General features: G+C 40.0%; 1 protein-coding gene across 1 annotated transcript; it reads right to left on the reverse strand.

The window, feature by feature from the left end:
- Positions 1-11360: 11360 nt before the first annotated feature.
- LOC143320625 (folylpolyglutamate synthase, mitochondrial-like) lies at positions 11361-19149 on the reverse strand. The gene is made up of 15 exons (XM_076730447.1): positions 19102-19149; positions 18813-18935; positions 18687-18740; positions 18531-18595; positions 17198-17312; positions 16592-16669; positions 16059-16120; positions 15812-15914; positions 14918-14995; positions 14369-14525; positions 13651-13731; positions 12991-13138; positions 12492-12567; positions 12340-12403; positions 11361-11722 (listed from the first exon to the last, which is right to left on the reverse strand). Exons 1-15 carry the CDS (start codon positions 19147-19149, stop codon positions 11361-11363), a joined length of 1614 nt encoding a protein of 537 aa, XP_076586562.1.
- Between the last annotated feature and the right edge of the window lie 1384 nt (positions 19150-20533).

The raw sequence follows: 20533 nt of genomic DNA on the forward strand, positions 1-20533 counted from the left end.
TATTCACCGCTTGCTAACTTAGCTCATATCTCCTTCTCCCCCATGCTGTTTTTGTTGGTATTTCCGCGCGCGCGCGCTCCTGCCAGGGCGTGTGTTTATGTACTGGAGGTCAGAGTGCGTGCTGCGCGGTGCGCAGCGTCTTCGCTGCGTCATGCTGCCTGAAACTAGTGATTTTCATGACAAAATAAAATGTTACCCGCCCGCTTTTGGTTCCGTTCCGCCCGTGCCCGTACCCGTAAAATTATAAATGCATATTTTCCACCCGCTTGTACCCGTCAATTGCGGGTACCCGTCGGATATCCGTGGGTACCCGGCCCGTTGCAGGACTCTACTCAAGGGCACCTTTGTAGTGCCCTGGAGGTGAACTGGCCCCTCTCCAGCCACCATTCCACCTACATATCAACTTGTCCATGCTGGACTACAGCCCACCCCCCAGTCCCCAAGACATGGTACTGTCACCCCTGACAATGGAGAGTGGGACTGCAAGAGTTGTGCAGGGGAGCGAGAGTCACCATGGCAACTCATTGCTAGTTACTTCTCCTATAAACAGATAAACAAACAAACAGTATCACTAAGACCAAATCATGGCAGCTGCAGCTGTGTTAGCTGGTAACATGGCCGTGTAGTTTCATTTGTACGGCCCTGAATCAATCCCCTGATGTGTCTTCTCAGTGTGGATGTTGTTGTTGTCATGTCACTGTCACATCTCACTGCTTTCTTCTTCAACAGCATAATCCTTGAATCCAAATTTTATTGTTTATTTTTTTAAGCCCCCTCTTGAAAGCTGACTTGTGCTGGTCTCCGTCCTTAGGTTGCCATGTTTATGTGAATTGCACAAGAAAACACTCACTCATGTTTTAATAATGCAAATATCTAATAAAAAAGTCAAGTCAGTCTGTCTAAAATCTATGAGTCATGAATACGAAGTCAAAGTCAGTTCTCCCTGCTCTTTATCACAGTTAACCTTACCCTTTGTCAGCCTTAAATATCTTCAAGCTCTGAATACAGCACAGTTACTGGCAAGCCCATGTGTTGTGTTTACTGTCACAGATTAAATCTTGCAGATGTACAATGTTGTTTTTCAGCCGGTGCTTATCAGACTCGCTAATGCTACATTCGCAGCTGTGTGTGAGAGGTCCAAACTGGAGCTAACCAATGTTCTGCTTTTGGTACTTGGCACAGCAGCTCCAACCACAGTCAGGGAGATCGATGTGCTGTCCTGAATAAACCTCTGAGTTTTAACCTATTTCATCACAGTTAGGGAGAGGCAAGAGAATTCAGTTGAACCAAATATTCAAATCCGTGCAGACTGCTACGAGCTACTTGAAAGCAGCATAAGTTCAATCTTTGTAAGGTAATTAGAATACTGAAAACATTTTTTTTTATTATTATTATTTATTTTTTGAAAAAAGTTTTTTTTTTTTAGGGCACTTTTTAAACACTAAAATACTATGCTAAAATACAGTTCAAATAATTCACACAATGATTTAATGTGTTGTTAAGAGACTTATCTAACATATGGCAACAACATTTTAAGCCAAAATTTGCTCAATAAAAAGTATTATGACTTACTTTTCCTCTTCCCATAAAATGCGCTTGCATTGATGATCGCCATTTTCCTTAATGAGAAAGAGAAACCAAAGCCCCACCCCTTCACATGTGGTATCATTGAAAAGCCTTAATTGTCCGCTGTAGATAGCAAAAGGAGTTAATTCAGTAGTATGCAGTGGGTGGGAGATATTCAGGTTTACAAATGTCCCCCACAGAGGACAAATTTGAACTACTGGTAGTCAGGAGGATATGGCAACATGCCTAATGTGATTATGTGTACAATGGTGAAACAATGGCATGTGTAGTTACTCTTTAAAGAATAAGAGGACTGGTACTGTATGGTATTACAACCCATTTCCATATATAAGACTAGCTAGCTTCCTAGCTACATCCATGAAAGACTGTGACAGAAAAACAGCCACAAGAAAGGTGTGCATGAGACTCATACAGGAGGTTGTTGTTAGTTAACTTACAGGAATAACAACCCTTTAAATGGCACATTTCTCCAAGTGACATGAAAAACACTGAGCAGCCTCCTCCACCTACTGACTGGTTGTAGCAAAACAAAGGACAGTAACCAACATGACCACAATGTCAGACTGAATGAGTGATGAAATAGCAATTCAGTCAGGTTATCAGTCTAGACAAGCCTGGGTTTCCTGTTTTGTTTTTGTTTTGTCCTCACTACTCTTCCATTTATATCTTTGTCTCAGCCCTGGGGACCAACATTATTGTACAATTCATGGAGGTGAAAACGAGTCAAGCTGACTGTGTGGGCAGAGCTGATTCACTGTGAGGAACCACACACAGACACAGTGCAATACAGAAACACTGCAGTTCACCAAGAAAAGAGACAAACGAACAAAAACTAACCACACCTGAGACCCTTTTTACTTCAGTTATTTTACACTTCAATTAACAGTCGCTGTCACATATTATCGCAGTATTTGACATCACATGTAGCACTTAAATATCACCCACGAGAGGATGGCATTTTACTTCAACTTTTTTTTTCTTACATCATTTAACACTGTGCTTATGCTAAATGAACAGTTACTTCACTCAAGCAAATGGTTTCCAACATATTTTCTAAATTGTTTTATTAGCATCTTTATTAACAAAGTCTATGTGCAACAACTGCCATAAGAGATTAAACAAAAAGCAGAAAAATTAAATGCCAGAATAATATTCAAGATACATATCACGTGTGATCCTGTATTAACAAAAAATAAGAATTATTATTTAAAAAATTAAAAAGAGTAATCATCTCACTCCCAGAATTAATCAAAAGAATAATGATCTACAGGTGATGCTAGGATAAATTAGGAGTTCATGTCCTCATCATTTCACCACTTGAATGAATGCTTTCAGAGCCATTGGACTAATAAATCCAGTTTAAGTCCAGGGTGCAGACAAACCATGACAGGGGGTCATCATCTGCACCAACAAATACTGTCTGGATTAACAGACAAGAAGCCAATCTGTCCCTCTGAGTCAGTATTTGCAGCTTACCCATGTTACCATACGGAGCAGTGGTCAGAAGGCTCTGCTGGAAGCTGGTTTGAGGGTAAACAAACATGCTGACAATACACAATACAGCTATTAAAAACTTCACACATGGAAAATTACAGCTACAAACAGGATGCCAACAGCCCTCCTGCTTTACGCCTGTACTGTATGCTAATACAGTGAAACAAAACAGATATTTAAACAGGAATATGAACTGTTGCATCCAGACTGTATAGTAAAATTAGAGAATTGCTTTGTTTGCTTGTTTTTTATAGTTTTTTCTTTTTTTTTTTTTTTTTTCACTGTGGAATCTTTTCAGTTCAGCTCAGGTTCCTCTCATGTTCCATAATGCTGTATACATACAGTGACGTGCTTCTAATGGACAATCAATGGGGAGGAGTTCCAGACAACAAACTTCAAGTCAACCACTATGAAAATCCTATTTGCTATCTAAATAGGAAACTGACAAACAATATAAATGAAATGAATGGAGTGCCAGATTCAACAGGACTTTAATGGCAAGATGCAAATATTGCATATTTTTCTTTTTGTCAACAAATGAAAATACCAAAACCAACAATGAATGTATCCTGCAAGAATTCTGTGTGCATCAAAGCCTGATACATCTTATCCCTCTTATTCCTGCTGTATAGCTGCATTGTTGTCCAAAAACATTTTAGAAAAATGATCAATGAGCCACACTGTTACCATGAACACACACACACACACACACACACACAGTAGTTTGTTTTGCCTCAGTCCCACATACACCACCCTGCTGCCCCAAACACTCACTAGAACACCAAATGGAGATTAATCCACAGCTGAAAATAGTCCCTAACAAATGCACAAAGAGAAGAAGGAAATCATAAGGAAATTAGTGAGCATTTTTAAAAATGATATATTGATGTGCTTGTTGTAAATATTAATATCTTCAGTAGGAACGAATGGGCTTGGGTCTGAGAGCCACAGACACAGGAGGAATGGGAAAAAATATTAAGAGATGGACTAGCACCATGTTGGCTTTGGTCTTTTGTTGAAATAAGGCAGCCTTTAATCTGAAAACCTTTTGTTATTTGATGGAATTTGTGAAATAACCCATGAAGTTAAAGAACAACCTGAGCAAAACCTAAATGTAAACTCGAAGACTGAAATAACCTCCCATATAGAGCATAATGCACACGTTCGCACATAATGTACACATACAGTCATAATTCATCATAAAGTCCAAGCAGAGCATGTGTGTGTTTTGAATCATTATAAAAGTGTTTCCATTCTATTAAACTGTGTGTAATCTCTGAGGCTAATGACGCTCTCGCTCTTGTGTCTGTGTCACTGTCTGTTCAAGTTTCCACTGGTACAAAGCAGCTAAAGAGGAAACACTGTTGGTGGCATTTTACAAGCAGTGGGAAGAGCTGCAGCTGTTTGCTAATGACCAGCCAATGCTAATTCTGCTATTGAATGGTAATAGAGTCTTATAATTGTCAATCGTTTCCCACTGAGGTGCGACTATTAACATTCTGACCACAACAGTGTGCTACAGTCAAAATAACACTTGATAAACTTCATTCATGAAGCTTTTACACAGAGTCAGACAGATGCAAGATTAAAACACCTCTCCAGTTCAAAAGCAACCGCTGATTTTTGAAGAGAGAGTGTGACAATGTGATGTCTCTCATTCTGTTCTAACATTCCCCACCTTCTCTCGACAGAGAGGAGGGACAGCTCTGCTTATAATTTATGAGTTCCTTATACATTTCCAGACAGGAGATTTGCTGTGGGCACTCCATCTCATCCTCCACTCTCTTTCTCTCTCCCCCCCCCCCGCACACACCTCCACAGACATTTCCCTCCCCTGCACATTTTAACATCCATTCCTGTCTGGCCCTCCACAACAATGGCATCTCAAAAGAACTCCAACTGCCTTGTGAACCTTAACATCAACCCCCCTTTTTAAACTCCACCAACAAAGAATGCTGCTCGAGCTCAGATGGGGAGCTATTGAAACTCCATTTAACAACCAATCCACATTTACTCAGAGCCATGTTTACATGTCCACAGCATCTCAGTGTTTTTTAAACTAAATGTAAGTGTTTCTTTTGATGCAAAAAAGTCAGGATATGTGTGATAAACTCCAGTGGCCTCCTTTCTACAGTTCATTCAAGTGTGGTGTGGTTTTGTGTATGTGGTTTTTCCAAAAAAAAAAAAAAAAAAAAATCTGTTGCGCAAAGAAAGTCAGAGTTTTCCTTTTTTGTTTGTCTGTTTGAAATAATGCCATCGTGATTGCTGAAAAAATATTTAGCATGTATTGGTATCCTCTGTGGGTAAACAGAAGTGAAAACCAGGGATGGGTAGTAATGCCTTACAAGTACCCCTCATGAGTAAAAAGTTGTTTTTTTAAGGAACAAGTAGTTTTCATGTTCCTTTTTCAAACTGTGCTTCTACTCTTTACTCCAGCTCATTTTTTAAACAGTAATTTACTTTATTTTAAGCATTCTTTGATGTTATGACACTAACATCAACTTAGCTTGTACCCAGTGGTCTGTGGGGCTGTTAAATGGTTAAATTGTATGTTTTATAAAGCAGCTACCATAATGTCATGTCAGCTTCAATGTTAACGGCACTTTCAGAAGTTTCTTAAGTTTTATGCACAAGTGCTGTTTGTTTGTGTTTGTGGCTTGCAAACCCTGAAAAATACATTATAATGGAAAGCAACTTTTCACTTTTACAATTGCATTTACAATTTGTGATTTGATGCTTTTATTCAAAGCGACGTACATATGAGATCTTCATACATCACAAGCAAGGTTCTAGACGGGAGAGAACAACAAGAGTAAGTGCCCTAATGCAACTTTCTGGTTCAACTGGACATAGGTGCTTATAGCACCTCATGACAGTGCAACGAAGAAATGCAAAAAGTGCATATAGTCAAATTTCTAATTCATTCATTCATCTTCTTTACCTGCGCATCCCATTTCGGGGTTGCAGGGGGCTGGAGCCTATCCCAGCTAGCAATGGGCGAGAGGCGGGGTACACCCTGAACCGGTCGCAGGGCTACATATACAGACACACAGACAGACAACTCACACACTCACACTCACACCTATGGACAATTTGGAGACCAATTAACCTAACGAGCATGTTTTTGGTCTGTGGGAGGAAGCCGGAGTGCCCGGAGAGAACCCACGCATGCACGGGAAGAACATGCAAACTTCACACAGAAAGGCCCTGCCCGACCCAGGGTTCGAACCAGCAACCTTCTTGCTGTGAGGCACGCGCACTACCTGCTGCGCCACCGTGTCGCCCCAAATTTCTAATTTTTTAATTAATTATATTTTATGTGACTAATTGCACTTTCACTTGAGTACAGATTTTCTGTGCTCTACCCACCACTGATGAAGGTGGTATCACCTCCTGAAACTTGAAAAACTACAAAGAGCACATAGGGTAGGGCATAAGGTTAGCAATGATGCACAAGACTGAAACTCTTGCGTCCTGATACCACAGGCTGTATAAAACATGGATGTAGAGCTGTTGTGAAATTAGCGATAAAGACCAAAATGTTTTGGGGGTTTTTTTTGGAACCTGTACAGTTGCTGCACAGTTCTACGGGGACTGACTTCTGGAACCAGCTACAAGTGGCCATTTGAGGAACTGCAGATTTTGGCACTTTCCACGTTGGCTTCATTTGTCAGCCCCAGAGGTTGGCACTTGCCTGATACCAGCCCCTAGAGGTTGCCATATTCATTGCACCTGACAACTAAGGTGATAAAAACATTAAACAAAAGACCAGCCTGTTCTCATTCTCAGAGCGTCAAATACTGTTGGTTTGTTATGCCTCTCGGCATCTCATAATACAGATGCTCAAGTAAGCAACTGAGACACATCGGCCTTACTATGCTTTTAAACCCATCCATGTTGATATTAGACACCCAGAGCAACTGCTCTAGCTGTGCAACACATTCTCTCATTCAGCAATGAACAGTCTTCCTAGCATTTCGAACCCCTAACTTCCACCAGGCACATAACATCTACGTTTCATCCATGACACTTAGAATATGTGCAGAGTCTATTTTTTGATGGTGACACACAGACAGTCAGAGTCTAGAACACTGTGGAAAATCTGGTAAATTTTCAAAAGGAAACACCTTGTGCAGACTCCTGATCGTACACCAACAATAAACACAATGAAGACAGATAATAAAGGAAACCATTTAGCAATGAAGTCTACTTAGGAGGATGGAACAAAAATGTCTCGCATGCTTATCGTCACTGATAGTCGGTTTTACACATAAACATTCATTTACTAGTCATGTGAAATACTGTGAAAACAGTTGTATAATGTCCTCAAAATAACTGTGATGATGCCATCAGGGCTACCTTGGCTTGGGCTTGGAGGCTAACTTGAATATGTAAATTGTCTATGTAACAAACTGAAACTTTTGTTTGATCCTTGTACTCAACTTGAGTGTTCGACCTAATGCTGGCAGTAGCCACAAGTGTGGCCAGTAGTTTTTGGGATGCCTTACCATTGATTAAGTGTTGGTCAAGCGGAAGTTTTGATTAAGAGTGGGCCTACAGGAAAAGGTAAGAGTCATTAAGAGTCCTCTTCTGGTTTCAGTCTATTAAAGTTTCCTAATCATTTTCTGGGAATATAACGTTGATTAAACTGTGCATGGCTTTTCTACACCAGTCACTCCACCTGTTTCCCTTCTTAATGCTCTGGGTAGTCTGAATGTTGATAGAAGCGGCATTTACTCACCAAAGCCTCCCTTTGCAAATACAGGTTAAATGAAAATGAGTAGCAGTCTGACAGCTGAAGCTATGAAAAGGCTGTGATAACTACAGCACTGCAGTTCATCTCCTCCTCGGGGAATTAGTGTGGATGCTGGGAGTCCCAGTAAGAGGATTCTGGCCCGTTCATGCATCTTAAAGAGAAGCAACACTAGATACTGTGCATGACCAAATCCCTGAGGTTTCTCACTGGGGGAGAAATGTCAGTGCCTCACCAAAACAAATCTTTGTTGTGACTTCACTAATTGCTCCGACCGTCTCTAATACCTGATTAGCTCAATAAGTCATTTACTTGCCAACTGGGGCCTTTCTCCCTACCTGTCTGTGAGGGTCTTTGTTCTCTCCTCGCTCTCATTAAGATGTCATCCGTCTGCAGCACACTGTAGTGTATACCTTGTTTCCAGTAAACTAGGTGGATGTCTACCTAAATCTCCACATGTTCAACATGAGAATGTCTGCGGTTCAGAAAAACAGCTGACCTCTTCTCTAATGATATTTTCTCTGTATGGTATAAAGAGATTGTCAGGCCTCAATCTGTTGTCCTGTCGTCTGGCCTCCTGTCTGCAGTAATCTTGATGAAGGACTAATAAGCCAGAGAGACAGCGGCTCCCAGTAGTGGCCCCCCAGTGGGCCCCATGACTGTCCAAAACATCCCACATTAACCCTTCACCACCCAAACCTGGTCTGAAGTCTGTGTGCTCAAATGCTCAAGTAATGAAAGGGATTTGAACAAAGCTGGGAGGGATCAAAGCAAATGTCATCCTGTAATATTTGGAAGGTAAATATAGTCGGAGAACATTGCATTCCATTTAGCTTTTGAGATTGTGTCTGTCTGTCAGCTCAGCTCTGACATTACTACCAGGAATTCACAGCAGGGGAGTGAGGACAGAGCAGGCAGACATGTTTTTGTTGTTCTGCTGCAGTCATTTACTGTATTATGGAACTCTGCAGTTTGTGGCAGATGTGATATACCTATCCTAAAAGAATGGCATACTTTATGTTTAACATGTAACATAAGTGAGAGATTACATACATTTAGAAATTTACGTTTCATAAAACTTAAAGGAGCACTTTACACATTAAAGTTAGTTTGCCTGTATATAAGGACATTATGTTTATGTTATGTATTAAGAACAGCACAATGTCTTCAGTGTCTCTGGAGGAGTTTGTGAAGTCCTGGAAAATAACCCTGATGATGCCATCATATTTAGTTGCATTATGGGAAACAGGATCCAGTGTTTTTGGAGCTCAGTCCATAATAGGAACTGAAAGGGCAGTCGCCTCGGCTGCTACGACTTGGACCATTTTTAACTGTCCATTTCAAGTACCCGGACTAAATGTAAAGCTAAATCACTGGCGAGTCAATCAAGAACTGTTACTGCATGTCATTTTTGTTACCATGGTTTTTAGGTAACAACAGGTTACACTCGAAGGCTGAACAAAATGACACATTTTCTTGACAATAAAAGAGCCAGTTTAAGTACAGAACAACTGAAACCATTATACTGGTTAAACAGGTAGCATAGGGATAATACAGGTTTACTGTGTCAGTTCGAAGTGTAGTTGTAGTTACGAGTATGTAAGTACAATATGAACTTCAATAACTGTGTTAAAACTACATTTTGTAATGGCCACAGCTACAAGAGGTTTGATTTGTACATTAGCAGTGCTTGTTCCCACACAAATTTGTCAATAATCAAATTAATGATTGAGCAGTTGCTTCCATTTCCTGGTTGGTAATCCAGGCTTGGCATTGGTCATCAGCAGTGTTATGGCTTGTAAACATTTTGCAGACATGTCAGTCCCTTAAATGTTCGTTTACATAATGCATCTTATGACACCATGAAATGTTATGAGTCTGGATTATTGAATATATACTTGTGAAATTGCTTTACTGTTAACTTTGAGCAAAGACATCTTTCTTCAGTAATTTCATTCCAATCTGACGTGTTTATCATCAACAACTTCATTCCAAATGGAGAACCCAAAATACATTCTTGTGAAAATGAAACTACTTTATTAAATCTGACTTTATGTCATTGTAATAAAAACTCTGCATAAACAGAGACACAGCTGTCAAGTATTCTTTGAAACAAAAGACAAATGATCCAGCACTGCAGCTCAAATGAGTCAAGAGTACATTCAGAAATGAGCCTAAATCCTGGTTAAAAAGACACATGTAAAGCTTTTGAAAAAAAAAAAAAAAAAAAAAATCTGTTAAAAAAGTCATGGGATGACATGAAAAATACAATATACATAGTGAATTCACCATATACTCACAATTGAGACCCGTGAAACACACCAAAAATGTATATTATAGCAATGTTATACTGAATGTTTTGCAGATTATAGCAATAATTTTGTGGGCTGATATTATTTTGTTTTAGTAACTGACATTATGTGAAAGACTTTCCTCTTATTGAAGCTGTAAATTTCAGAAATGTAATTAAATCTGCTCTGGAGACGCCTGCAGACCATGAGCTGAAGAAGTTCCTGCGCTGACCAGATGATCTAACATGTTAACCTACTCGACAACATTTCACATCACAGTACTGATGATATCAGAGGATATGTAACACATGTAGCATGATAAATTATACATCACATTTATCTTACATTAATATGATTATCATAGCCAAAAGTATGTGGACACTGCCCACACTCTGTATACATACTTTTGTACACCTTTGGTCTGGAACTGTATTTCATGATTTGAGTATTTGAGAAAACTGTTGTTTGTCCCTTCCTGTACTTGAACACGACAATCTTCTCTTGCACAAAGCCAGCTCCAGAAAGACACAATTTTCCCAGTTTGACATGAAAGACCTTGACAGGTCTGTACAGAGCTGTGACTCAACCCTATATTACACCTTCAGGTTGAACTGGAGCACCAATGGAGAGCCAGACCTTATCACCCAACATCAGGGTTGGGCATCACTAATGCTCTTGTGTCTGAATGGGAGCAAATCTCTTCAGCCAGGTTCCAACATCTGACTTAAACCAGAAGAGTGTACCTACTTTTAGTTATATGGTGTAATTACTTGATGTCATAGTGACACCGCAAAGAAAAACCTCACGAACAATATTAAGTAGATAGTATTGTCACTGTAAATGTTGCCACAGTAGTGAGATTATTGTAGACCCACAAACAATTATGTAGATACAACAGAATTTCAAGATGTACAACTATATAGTAATACCACAGAGGATACAGTACATAAAACATGAAGCACTTTACTTTTACTGTACTGACTCCAGATGGGAATATTATAGAAATATTGTCATAAAATAATAGTCGTACAAAAGGACCATTATAAATAAAAGATAGATCCACTACAGCATTGCAGTGATGCTGCTGAGATCTGTATGAAAAGAAAGAAAAACATTAAATATCAATATCAAGTTTTAATAAAACCCTACCTGCAGACAGTCACTATGAGCTCATAGAGGATATGTTCTTAGACTGATTCCAGTTATCAACAGTGATGATGATGATTTTTAGGCCTCTATGAGTCAAGTGAAGGTTCCAGATGTTTCAGCACTCCTCCCACCAGATACAGGCTGCCAGTCACCAGCACAGAGACATGGCCTGCCTCTCTCAGCCTGTCAGGGGCCCCAGTGGACTGAGGAGGGACCTTGCTAAGAATCAATGGTTCAGCAGGGGCCCACTCCAGCTCTGTTCGCTGACTGATCCACTGGAGGGCACTGAGGATGCAGGGGTACACTTGGCTGTGACTCACAGAGCTGCCCACCAGGGGGCGATGGTGGTTATTTTCTGTGTCTGTTGCATTCAGATTCTGCCAGCTTCTCTGGTTTTCTCTGCAGCGAGCCAAGACTTGCTGAACACTCACAGTGATGCTGTGGTGAGCTGCAGAGAACAACAGCACAGAAAAGCAGAGTACAGAAGATTAAGAAATTTCATAATCCTGTCACGTTGATGTCTGTTTCTAAGAATTTCCATCTAGAAAAATAGAAAATGTGCAAAACACCATTTGTCATATATGTAAGAGTTGCTGTTCAATACACCAAATCCTAAAGGTATACAGAGATGATGTAGAATAAACAAGTGAAAATCAAGAGTGAAAAATGTTAGTCAGATAAGACTTTTCTCAGTAGAACATGTAGAGTGTGCCTGGAACAGGGGGAGAAAGTCACCTCAATCAAAATGTCAGTCAAGCATTTTGATACAAATGCAGTGTACATTTCCCAGGTTTAATTTTCTCTAATGTTTCCTGTAATCTTCCCATTGTAGTTTTATATTATTTGTTTAGGTTATCTTCCATGTGATGGTACATCTGGCACCCTCAGTATCCATCAGTTCAAACACTGATCCAACCAATGCTGGATCCCTATCAGATCACTCAGAGTAAGCCACTGCATTAGCGAATCGCTTTAATGACTCACTTTCTCAAGAAGCTTACAACACACACTCTAGTAATACATAACAACAAAGTTTAATGACAATACATCACCATCTCATCTCACCTGGGCTGCTGGTAGGTGTTTCAGTAATGTTGGGGCAGAACAGTGCGTAGTCAAACTGGCAGGGCTGCAAGTCACACAGTCACATACAGTTTGATGGTTCACAGACATGCATGTTGTTTTACTTTGTTTTAGTAGCACTGTAGTGCACTCACCAGCAGCTGTCTTAGTAAAGCAGAAGAGTCCCTGTCTCCTGTTGTGTTAAACAGCAAGATTTTGACACCAGGGCCTCTGGAAGATAGAAGGAGACTCTTGCTTTAAAGGGTCAGCTCTCAAAATGGGAGTTTGATGATATCTGTCTTTGAGAACTGTGCCTCCACCCCTACAACACAAACTAAACTAAATTCACATCCATTGCATTGGGGTGGCTGAGAAATCTCAGAGACATATATCTCAAAACCTGGACAAACCAAAACTATCTAGACGATGTTTAAGCTTTGCGCCAAAACATGCATGTCCTAAAAAAAAAAAAACACTTTTTAGGATTAAATTAGAAATTGATCAGTTTAGAGTTGGGATTTCAGGGTTAGTGCCAAAACTGTAATGGACCTAGGGCACCGTATATTTGGCGTCATGCCCTTTTGCATTAGGCTTTACTGTAATGTCTGTGCATTCTGAGGCAGTTAAACTGCAGTGTTCTTGGTGTTGTCATACTGAATCTGGTCTCTCTGGAGTGTCTCCTGTCTGAACCAGCAGACACAGGCCTCCATGCTTGCTGTGGTATGGGCTCCATCCAGGTAATATGTGATAAAGCCACGCCTCAGCATCTGGTTTCGTCCTAACCACTCTGTCTCCTGTAGACCTGGGGGTATTAGGAGGAGAGAAGAAGAAATTCACACAATAATACTTTTAATTACACTTATTTCATGTGTCGAGTTAAGTCAGGCTTCAAACTAGGAGGAAATATGGGTGAGAAGCATCCAATTGGGTGAGAAGCATCCAATTTGAACACCGAATTAAATAATATAGATTCAAGCATCTCACTGTTCAGTGGTTCTCAAGGGTATGGATGTGAACTGCATGCCTGAAAAAGTTTGAGAACCACTGCCGAGGGTCATGTTGACATAGAGGAGGGAATTAACTTTAATAATATTGTGTTTGGACAAAGAGGTTCATTCAGCTTTAAAAACAGATATTTTACAGATACTTTCACACAAGACTGAAGGGAGCAACTGCAGACTTCCTTCGTTTTGATGTCTGGATTGATTTTTCACCCTTATAAACAGTGCATTCTCACTTTTTGATCTCAGTGTTTGCTGGGCAAGAACATCCTGGTTTTTAATCAGCAGATGCTAAACTTGTTTGAATTCTTGCCTTTGAGCATGGCTGCGCTGGGCTGGAACGTGACTGCCGGAGAGCCTGGTTTGCAGCTGGCGTGAGCTAAACTGAGGCTATCTGTAAAGAGTCACATCTGTAAGATTTCATAACAGTCAAAGTTTTCTTCTATAATCCACACACCATGTCAAAGAATAAAGAACTGCACATGAAGGAATGATGAACTGTTCACAGGCTCACAGGTAGACATCTTACCTTTTTCACAAAGGCCAGTAAATTGTACAGTAGGATGTGATTTGCATCTTTGTGTGTTCAGATCGATTGCTTGTCCTATCTGACTTTCAGTGACTTTGTTTCTGCTTACCCAGAAGACAACAGTAGCAAACTTTCAAGTCTTTGGAGAATATTTTTTTCTATAGCATGCAATTTTTTTTCGTTTTTATATTTTTTGTAATGTTGATCAGACAACTGTTTTTGTTCTGAAGAAGGAAAGATGTGTCAAAAAACACATCTATAGAAATTCAACAAAAGGAGTGCATCATAGTGTCAAACTTAAGAGAGCTGACAAAGTGACACCTTTAAAGGAAGAATCCTTTACTCAAAACTTACTCCTTTTTATACATATTTAGACTGTTAATGACTGTAGATTTTGGTCTCCATTTGAAAGCTATAAACATTTCAAACTCATATTTCGACACCAGCTTGGCCTCCAAAGAGTTTCACATGTTTTCCACAGTGTATTTAGGAATACATCTACCTCCTCTCTCCTTGGCCTCGTGGCGTTGCAGCCAGCTGTAGCTCAGCTGCAGGGCAAGTGATGCATTTAAGCGCTGGTGTTCTCCTGCCAGTCCCAGACTCACAGGACCAACCACAGATTCATACTGATCCAGGTCAGGACAGACCCACAGAGGACACTGTAGAGGACAGAAATGGATGAGACACAGGCAAGATTACAGGCTTTTATTACACAGAAAATTGAAAAGAAAATCAAACGCACTATCCCCAGCCCCAGCGTGGTTAAAACAGCTGGGATGATTTTTACTCCTAAAGACCAAGCTGCCTTTACTGGTGACTGCTGTCAGTGTTGGAACTGAAGGATCCCAGCTTTAACAATGAGAAACATACAAGGAATCACTCTTTCCTAGCCTACAGAATCAGTGGGTTTGCTTGTTTCTTTCATCCACACTTTCACACTTTTTTCAAACTTTGTTCAAATCTGGGTCAAAGAAATGTGTATATCTATTATTGTATTGTATGAGTCACATATTTAGCTTTGCTGGGGCTAAAGGCGAGACAGTATCCTCACCCTGATCACTTCAGCTCTGTGCTGCAGGACTCTCAGAGGGCTGGGTTGTTGTCTGACGGTGAAAGCTGGGACACCTGGCTGAGGACAGAGGCAACCATCAGAACACTGAACTCCAAACAACACATCTGTCTGGTGTGACACTGACACTCTGGCTTCAAGGTTACTGTTGGAAGTTTTAATTCTTTCTTCCTGCTTTCTTCTGTTGATAGAAGTGTCACGGTAACAATCTACATTGGCAGCGTTTTATGTGTTTCTTCAGATTTTTCACGGCTTCTTGTCTTTTTCTGGGACCTTTAGCCCAACAAAGTGGACACCAGCAGGACTGACTGATGAAGTTAATGCTGAAGTGTGTTAAGCGGCTGTTTCACTAATGGCCTCCAAGAGAACTCCGACTGTGCCCAGAGGTGGAGGAGGTCCTCAGATTACCTCAAGGTAAAAATACTCCACAAGTGAAGTAGTCCTGCATCCATAAATGCACCTGAGAACAAAATGAGCTTATCAGAAGTGAAAGCACTTATTATGCAGAATGGGGTTTTCAAAGTGTTATATGGAACACTATTCGATTACTATTATTAATGCATCAACAAGTAAACGGTAATATAATTTACTGTTGGGTAGTTTCACTATAATTAAGTCAGTCAGACAGAATCTGAATCTGCAAAGTAAACAATAACTATAAATGCAGTTGGTGTAAGAAGATCAATATTTCCATCTGAAATATAGTTGAGTAGAAGTATAAAATAGTAGTAATCACATACTTTCCACCACTGACAGTACTTAAGTGCATCATCTGCTTTCAAATACAGATGCAGCACTTCTTCCACAGACTTGAGTCTCAGCCTTGCTTATAATGTCTTTTTGCCTGTCTTTCCTGCTGTATTTATGTTGTTTAACCTTGAAGATCCCAGCCTTCTGCCAAGCAATCTCCTCCAGGGTGTCTCCAAGCAAACTGCAGTGATCAAAGTCAAGAGATGTGATCCCACACATCCATGGCTTCCTGCAGACCAAACATAGCGCTTAACAACTGCAGCATTAACACGAAACCATTTGTTTTCTTTTATTAAGCAACACAGATAATGAACTCGTATTGCATTACATTATTCAGCCCATTACCAAGCCATTACAATTCTCAAAACATTACCTGATTATGTTTGTGCAGTCATACTGCCCTCCAATCCCAACTTCAACCACTGCTAAATCCACCTGTGTTTACAGAAATGCCACAAATTCAAGCTCAATGTGGGTGTGGGTGTGTGTGTGTATACAGTATGAGGGTTGGAGCTCAGAGGATTGTGTGGTATGTTGTGTTGTGGTGTGTCTGTGTCTGTGTCTGTGTCTGTGTGTGTGTGTGTGTGTGTGTGTGTGTGTCCATATATTACTCATGTGTTGTGGGGACATAAATCTGTTTATGCAGTCACATTGTGGGGACTTGCCTTCCTAATGTGGACAAAATGCAGGACCCCATAATATAAATTTAAACTTTTAGGGTGAAGACTGGGCTTAAGGCTTAGGGTTAGGGTCAGGCAAGTAGTGGTTATGGTTATGGTTAGGGTAAGTCTCCAGGAAAGGAATGAAAGTCTACGTTATGTGAAAGATGATGGAAAGACGACTGTGTATGTGCGTGTGTGTGTGTGTGTGTGTGTGTGTGTGTGTGTGTGTGTGTGTGCAGCTCACCCGCTCCTGCAGGAAGATGTGGAAGGCCAGCAGAGTCAGGAACTGGAAATAGAAGGGCATGGTGCCTCCATGGACATCCTGTACATTCATGAAAGTCCAATTGTTTTGTGTTGAAGAGCTCATTGCCTTTAGTTTAACAGGTTTTGACAACCTTGACTTCACATAATATGAATGAGGACTTAGAGAGCAATAGTTTTATCTTAATTAACAAACAGTATAATCAGAATTGAAAATTGGATGGCATCGGTACAAATAATGTGAAACAACAAATGCATGATTTATCGTGAGCAAAGTCTACTGTGGTTCTGATGAACAGGGACTGAATGATTTTTTTCTTCACTGCTGCCGTTAATAACAATGTTTCTGGATCTGGTAGGAATATCTGCTACCTTTAAAATATGGTCAGCATGTCAGCATGCTGGGTAATTCTCTGCATAGTAAGGATAGATGCATTTGCTGACCAGACCAGTCTGACAAAATTGACTGGAACGGACTGATGCTCATACAGATTTCTTTCTTAAGAAATTAATTAAGAAATTAAAGTAGATGATGCACCTGTCCTTCATTAAAGCCACATGGACTGAAATCATGATCGACAGAGCCTACCTTTGTGTCCTCTAACCGCTCATAAGCCTCCCAAAAGTACTTGGTGAAAAGCTGCTTGCTGATTGGCCATCCATTGATGCGTATTCTCTCTCTGACATTAACCAGGTGTGGAGAGCTGAGGGCAGAAAACACTGGTTATTTTTTACTGCTAAAAAACAGAACTTCTCAGGAAGAACAAAAACAGCCCTGAGCTAACCCACTGGGTTTTGGAAACATGGAAACACAAGAGTGCTGCATAATCCTCAAATACAATGAACTTGAAATGAATACCAAGATTCAAATAATGCAATAAATCTCTTGCCTTGTCATTGCAGAATAAACAAGCGAAACTACTTTTTAAGGCTCCCTTTGAAGGTCCCGTGGAATGCAGCAATAGGTAGTTTTTAATTACACCTGTGCTTCTCCTGACATGTCAAAATGCTGTGAGTGGTCTAATCTGTCTTTAACAGAACAGTTAAACTGATCTTGAAAAAGTTAATATTTATTCACTGATGTGTCCTCTGTCATGTTCTGACTTATTCGTCTGTTGCTGTACTCTGAACAACCACTAACAGTAACAGGTGTATAGTTGGCCAGCTTCATTTTCATTCCATCTTTTCACATCACTCACTCACAGACTAATGAACAACGGTTATCATGATAATTCCATAACTGCAGTAACTTCAGCTGTCATGGGACTGTACAGCACTGACACTCGTGTGTCTGTGAACAAACACAGACAGTTCTCCTCCTGTTCTGGCTGAAGTCCCGCCTTTAAACCGTGACTCAGTCCAACACAAGTGACATTTATTCACAGTCGATTGCTGTCACGTGTCTTCAAAGTGTTTGCATTTGTGTTCCTTCCCAGAACAAACTGGAGATAAACTCTTACTATCTCTCCGACAGTAGGCTTGTCACAGCACTGTTGGTTAACGATTGATTAGTTGGAGAGCAAACAAGTGAGACAAAGTCCAGACTACAAACTGAAGAATTACATTCAAACCTGTGGGAATTTGGATGTGTCTTTTATATTTAATACCTGTTGTTGTTGTTGTTGTTGTTGTTGTTGTTGTACTGGATAATAATATAATCATAACCTTTGTTTTTATGTGATGAACAGATTTCTCTCTCAGACATGCCACAGTCTTAATGTTTCAATAAAGTTCAATGTATAATAATAATGATAATAATAATACAGTATCTATTCATATTTGTACCAATAGTATCTGTGAGTCATTATAATGATTCATGGCATTTTTGCTCAGATGACACCAAATGTGCTTATAGCCTTTCATTCTGAAAGAATTCATAAATGCTATAAAAAAAACAACTCAAAATGATTGTTTTGTGCTACCTGTAAAATCCAGTCCGAAAGCCATACGTCCTGAGTACTCTTTCAGTAAAAGCACATGTTGATCCCTGGAAAACAGGAAGTAGCATTTTAGCAGTCATCCTGGTGTTTTGTTGTTAAATTTGACTACAGCAGAAGACTGGCTTTGCTGTTTCATACCTTTCCTTTGGTCCCAGTAACATGGATGATGTTGAGTTTGTCCAGTTCACCCACCTGGAGAAATGGACACAGAGGTGCTGCAGAGCTAGCTTCCGGAATAATTGCTGTTGTAATGTTTATACTTACAGTAATACCAGTGCGATGGAGGAAGCCCTGCATGGCCTGAAGCTGCAGGCCGGGATTCTCCTGACGTCCACGCAGCCGCTCCAACACATTATTCTGCAGGCTGTTCAGGACACACACAGCTCTCTAAGAACATGCACACACACACATACACACACACACACATACCATGACACTTGTGAGCCAAAATCCAAGCATGTGTAAAAAGTAACCTTTTATTCTGATCATACAAAGTGTGCATGAGTACACATTAAAATACTCATGGTAACCTCAAATGTTTAATAGTACTCACTTGAAAAGTTTTGGTCCTGTTCACGACCGCAGTTTGACCCAGCACCATGGTAGTAAAGCTTTATCAGTGAGTAAACAGCCTACCACTACTGCACGACAACTCCAGAAATATGAATTTACATTCGGGCGAAGCCAACAAAACGAACATAACATATAGTTAGTAATAAATTCTCTAAGCGGCTTTGTGAGGGGCTGAGCAGGAGTCAAACTGGTGTGATCATGTTCCTGTCCTCTTTTTTTTTTTTTTTTTTTTCAGCATGAGATGCCTGTTTACACAAGATTTCTGCCTGTTTACAGCCTCATAAAAGAGTGCTGCCAGACACACATGGACAGAGTCGGTTCATCCTAACAAGTTGATTATTTTCATACTCAACAATCAAATCTGATTTGAATTAACCAGCTAAAATCTTCAAAAGGAATAAGATTACACTTGCAGTTTTATCTTTAAACAAAGTATAACAAAGCAGGTTAAAGCAGGACACTGAATGCACAACAGTTCCTGATACGACCTGAGTGGCTTCATAAACTGATGCACTGTTTTCGTGCATCAGTACGTTGATCACTTGCTGTGAGAAAACACATCAGTAGCTATAAGATGGTAAAATAGATTTTCAGGGTTCTAAAATGAAATATTCAAACTTCCTACCTCATAATCCATCAGAAATGAGCCTCTGCTGGTCTTGGATTAGCTTGGTTGTCAGTAGATGAGGATAACCTTCCTGCATATGTTGAGTTTCAAGTCCCTCTGTGTGTTTACTTTAGCTGACTCAGAGAACATGCATAGATTTTTGGAGAAGACACCCACCCCCCTGAAATGAGCTGCCTGTCAGATAGACAGAGTAGTTTGATTTTAGTTCAAGCGTAATTAATTAAGCATATGCCAATATTTAATGATTATTTTTATAGTAATGTCACACAAAAAAAAAAAAAAATCTAAATATATCAGTATTTATAGACTTCATCCTCAGTCAGCTTCAGTCTAAGGCGGACCAGCATTTCTGCAGACCTGTTTGGTGGCCTCGCTTTAATCATTTTAAACAGTCATTTTAATAAATAATATCCAGTCAGTTGCCATATAGATAGATAGATAGATAGATAGATAGATAGATAGATAGATAGATAGATAGATAGATAGATCCCATTACAGCACTGTGTACTCAGCCACTGCTAGCTCACTTATGCCACCTATTGGTTACAAACGCAACATATTTAACTTTTCTGTCATATCATAATAAACAGGCATGGGTGTCATTTGGGAATGGATGGTTTTTGCTAAATCATGTAGCTCCTTCACCCTAAAAAAGACTGTTAGACAAATCAGATCGATCAAATCTGTTGCGAAGTTTGTTGTGTCTGGAGGCTGATTTCTAATGAGACTCATGCTTACACTATTTATTTAGATTTTTCCTCCTTTTCCCAGTGTTCACACTTTT

Source organism: Chaetodon auriga, chromosome 5 (genome assembly GCF_051107435.1).
Source record: "Chaetodon auriga isolate fChaAug3 chromosome 5, fChaAug3.hap1, whole genome shotgun sequence".
Taxonomy (NCBI): Eukaryota; Metazoa; Chordata; class Actinopteri; order Chaetodontiformes; family Chaetodontidae; genus Chaetodon; species Chaetodon auriga.

Coding starts and splice junctions, on each gene's coding strand:
- LOC143320625 (XM_076730447.1), bottom strand. CDS start 19,149: ATGGTGCTGGGTCAAACTGCGGTCGTGAACAGGACCAAAACTTTTCAA. Junction 16,121..16,591: donor ACATCTTCCTGCAGGAGCGG/GTGAGCTGCACA, acceptor CTGTAAACACAG/GTGGATTTAGCAGTGGTTGA. Junction 15,915..16,058: donor GACTGCACAAACATAATCAG/GTAATGTTTTGA, acceptor TTTGGTCTGCAG/GAAGCCATGGATGTGTGGGA.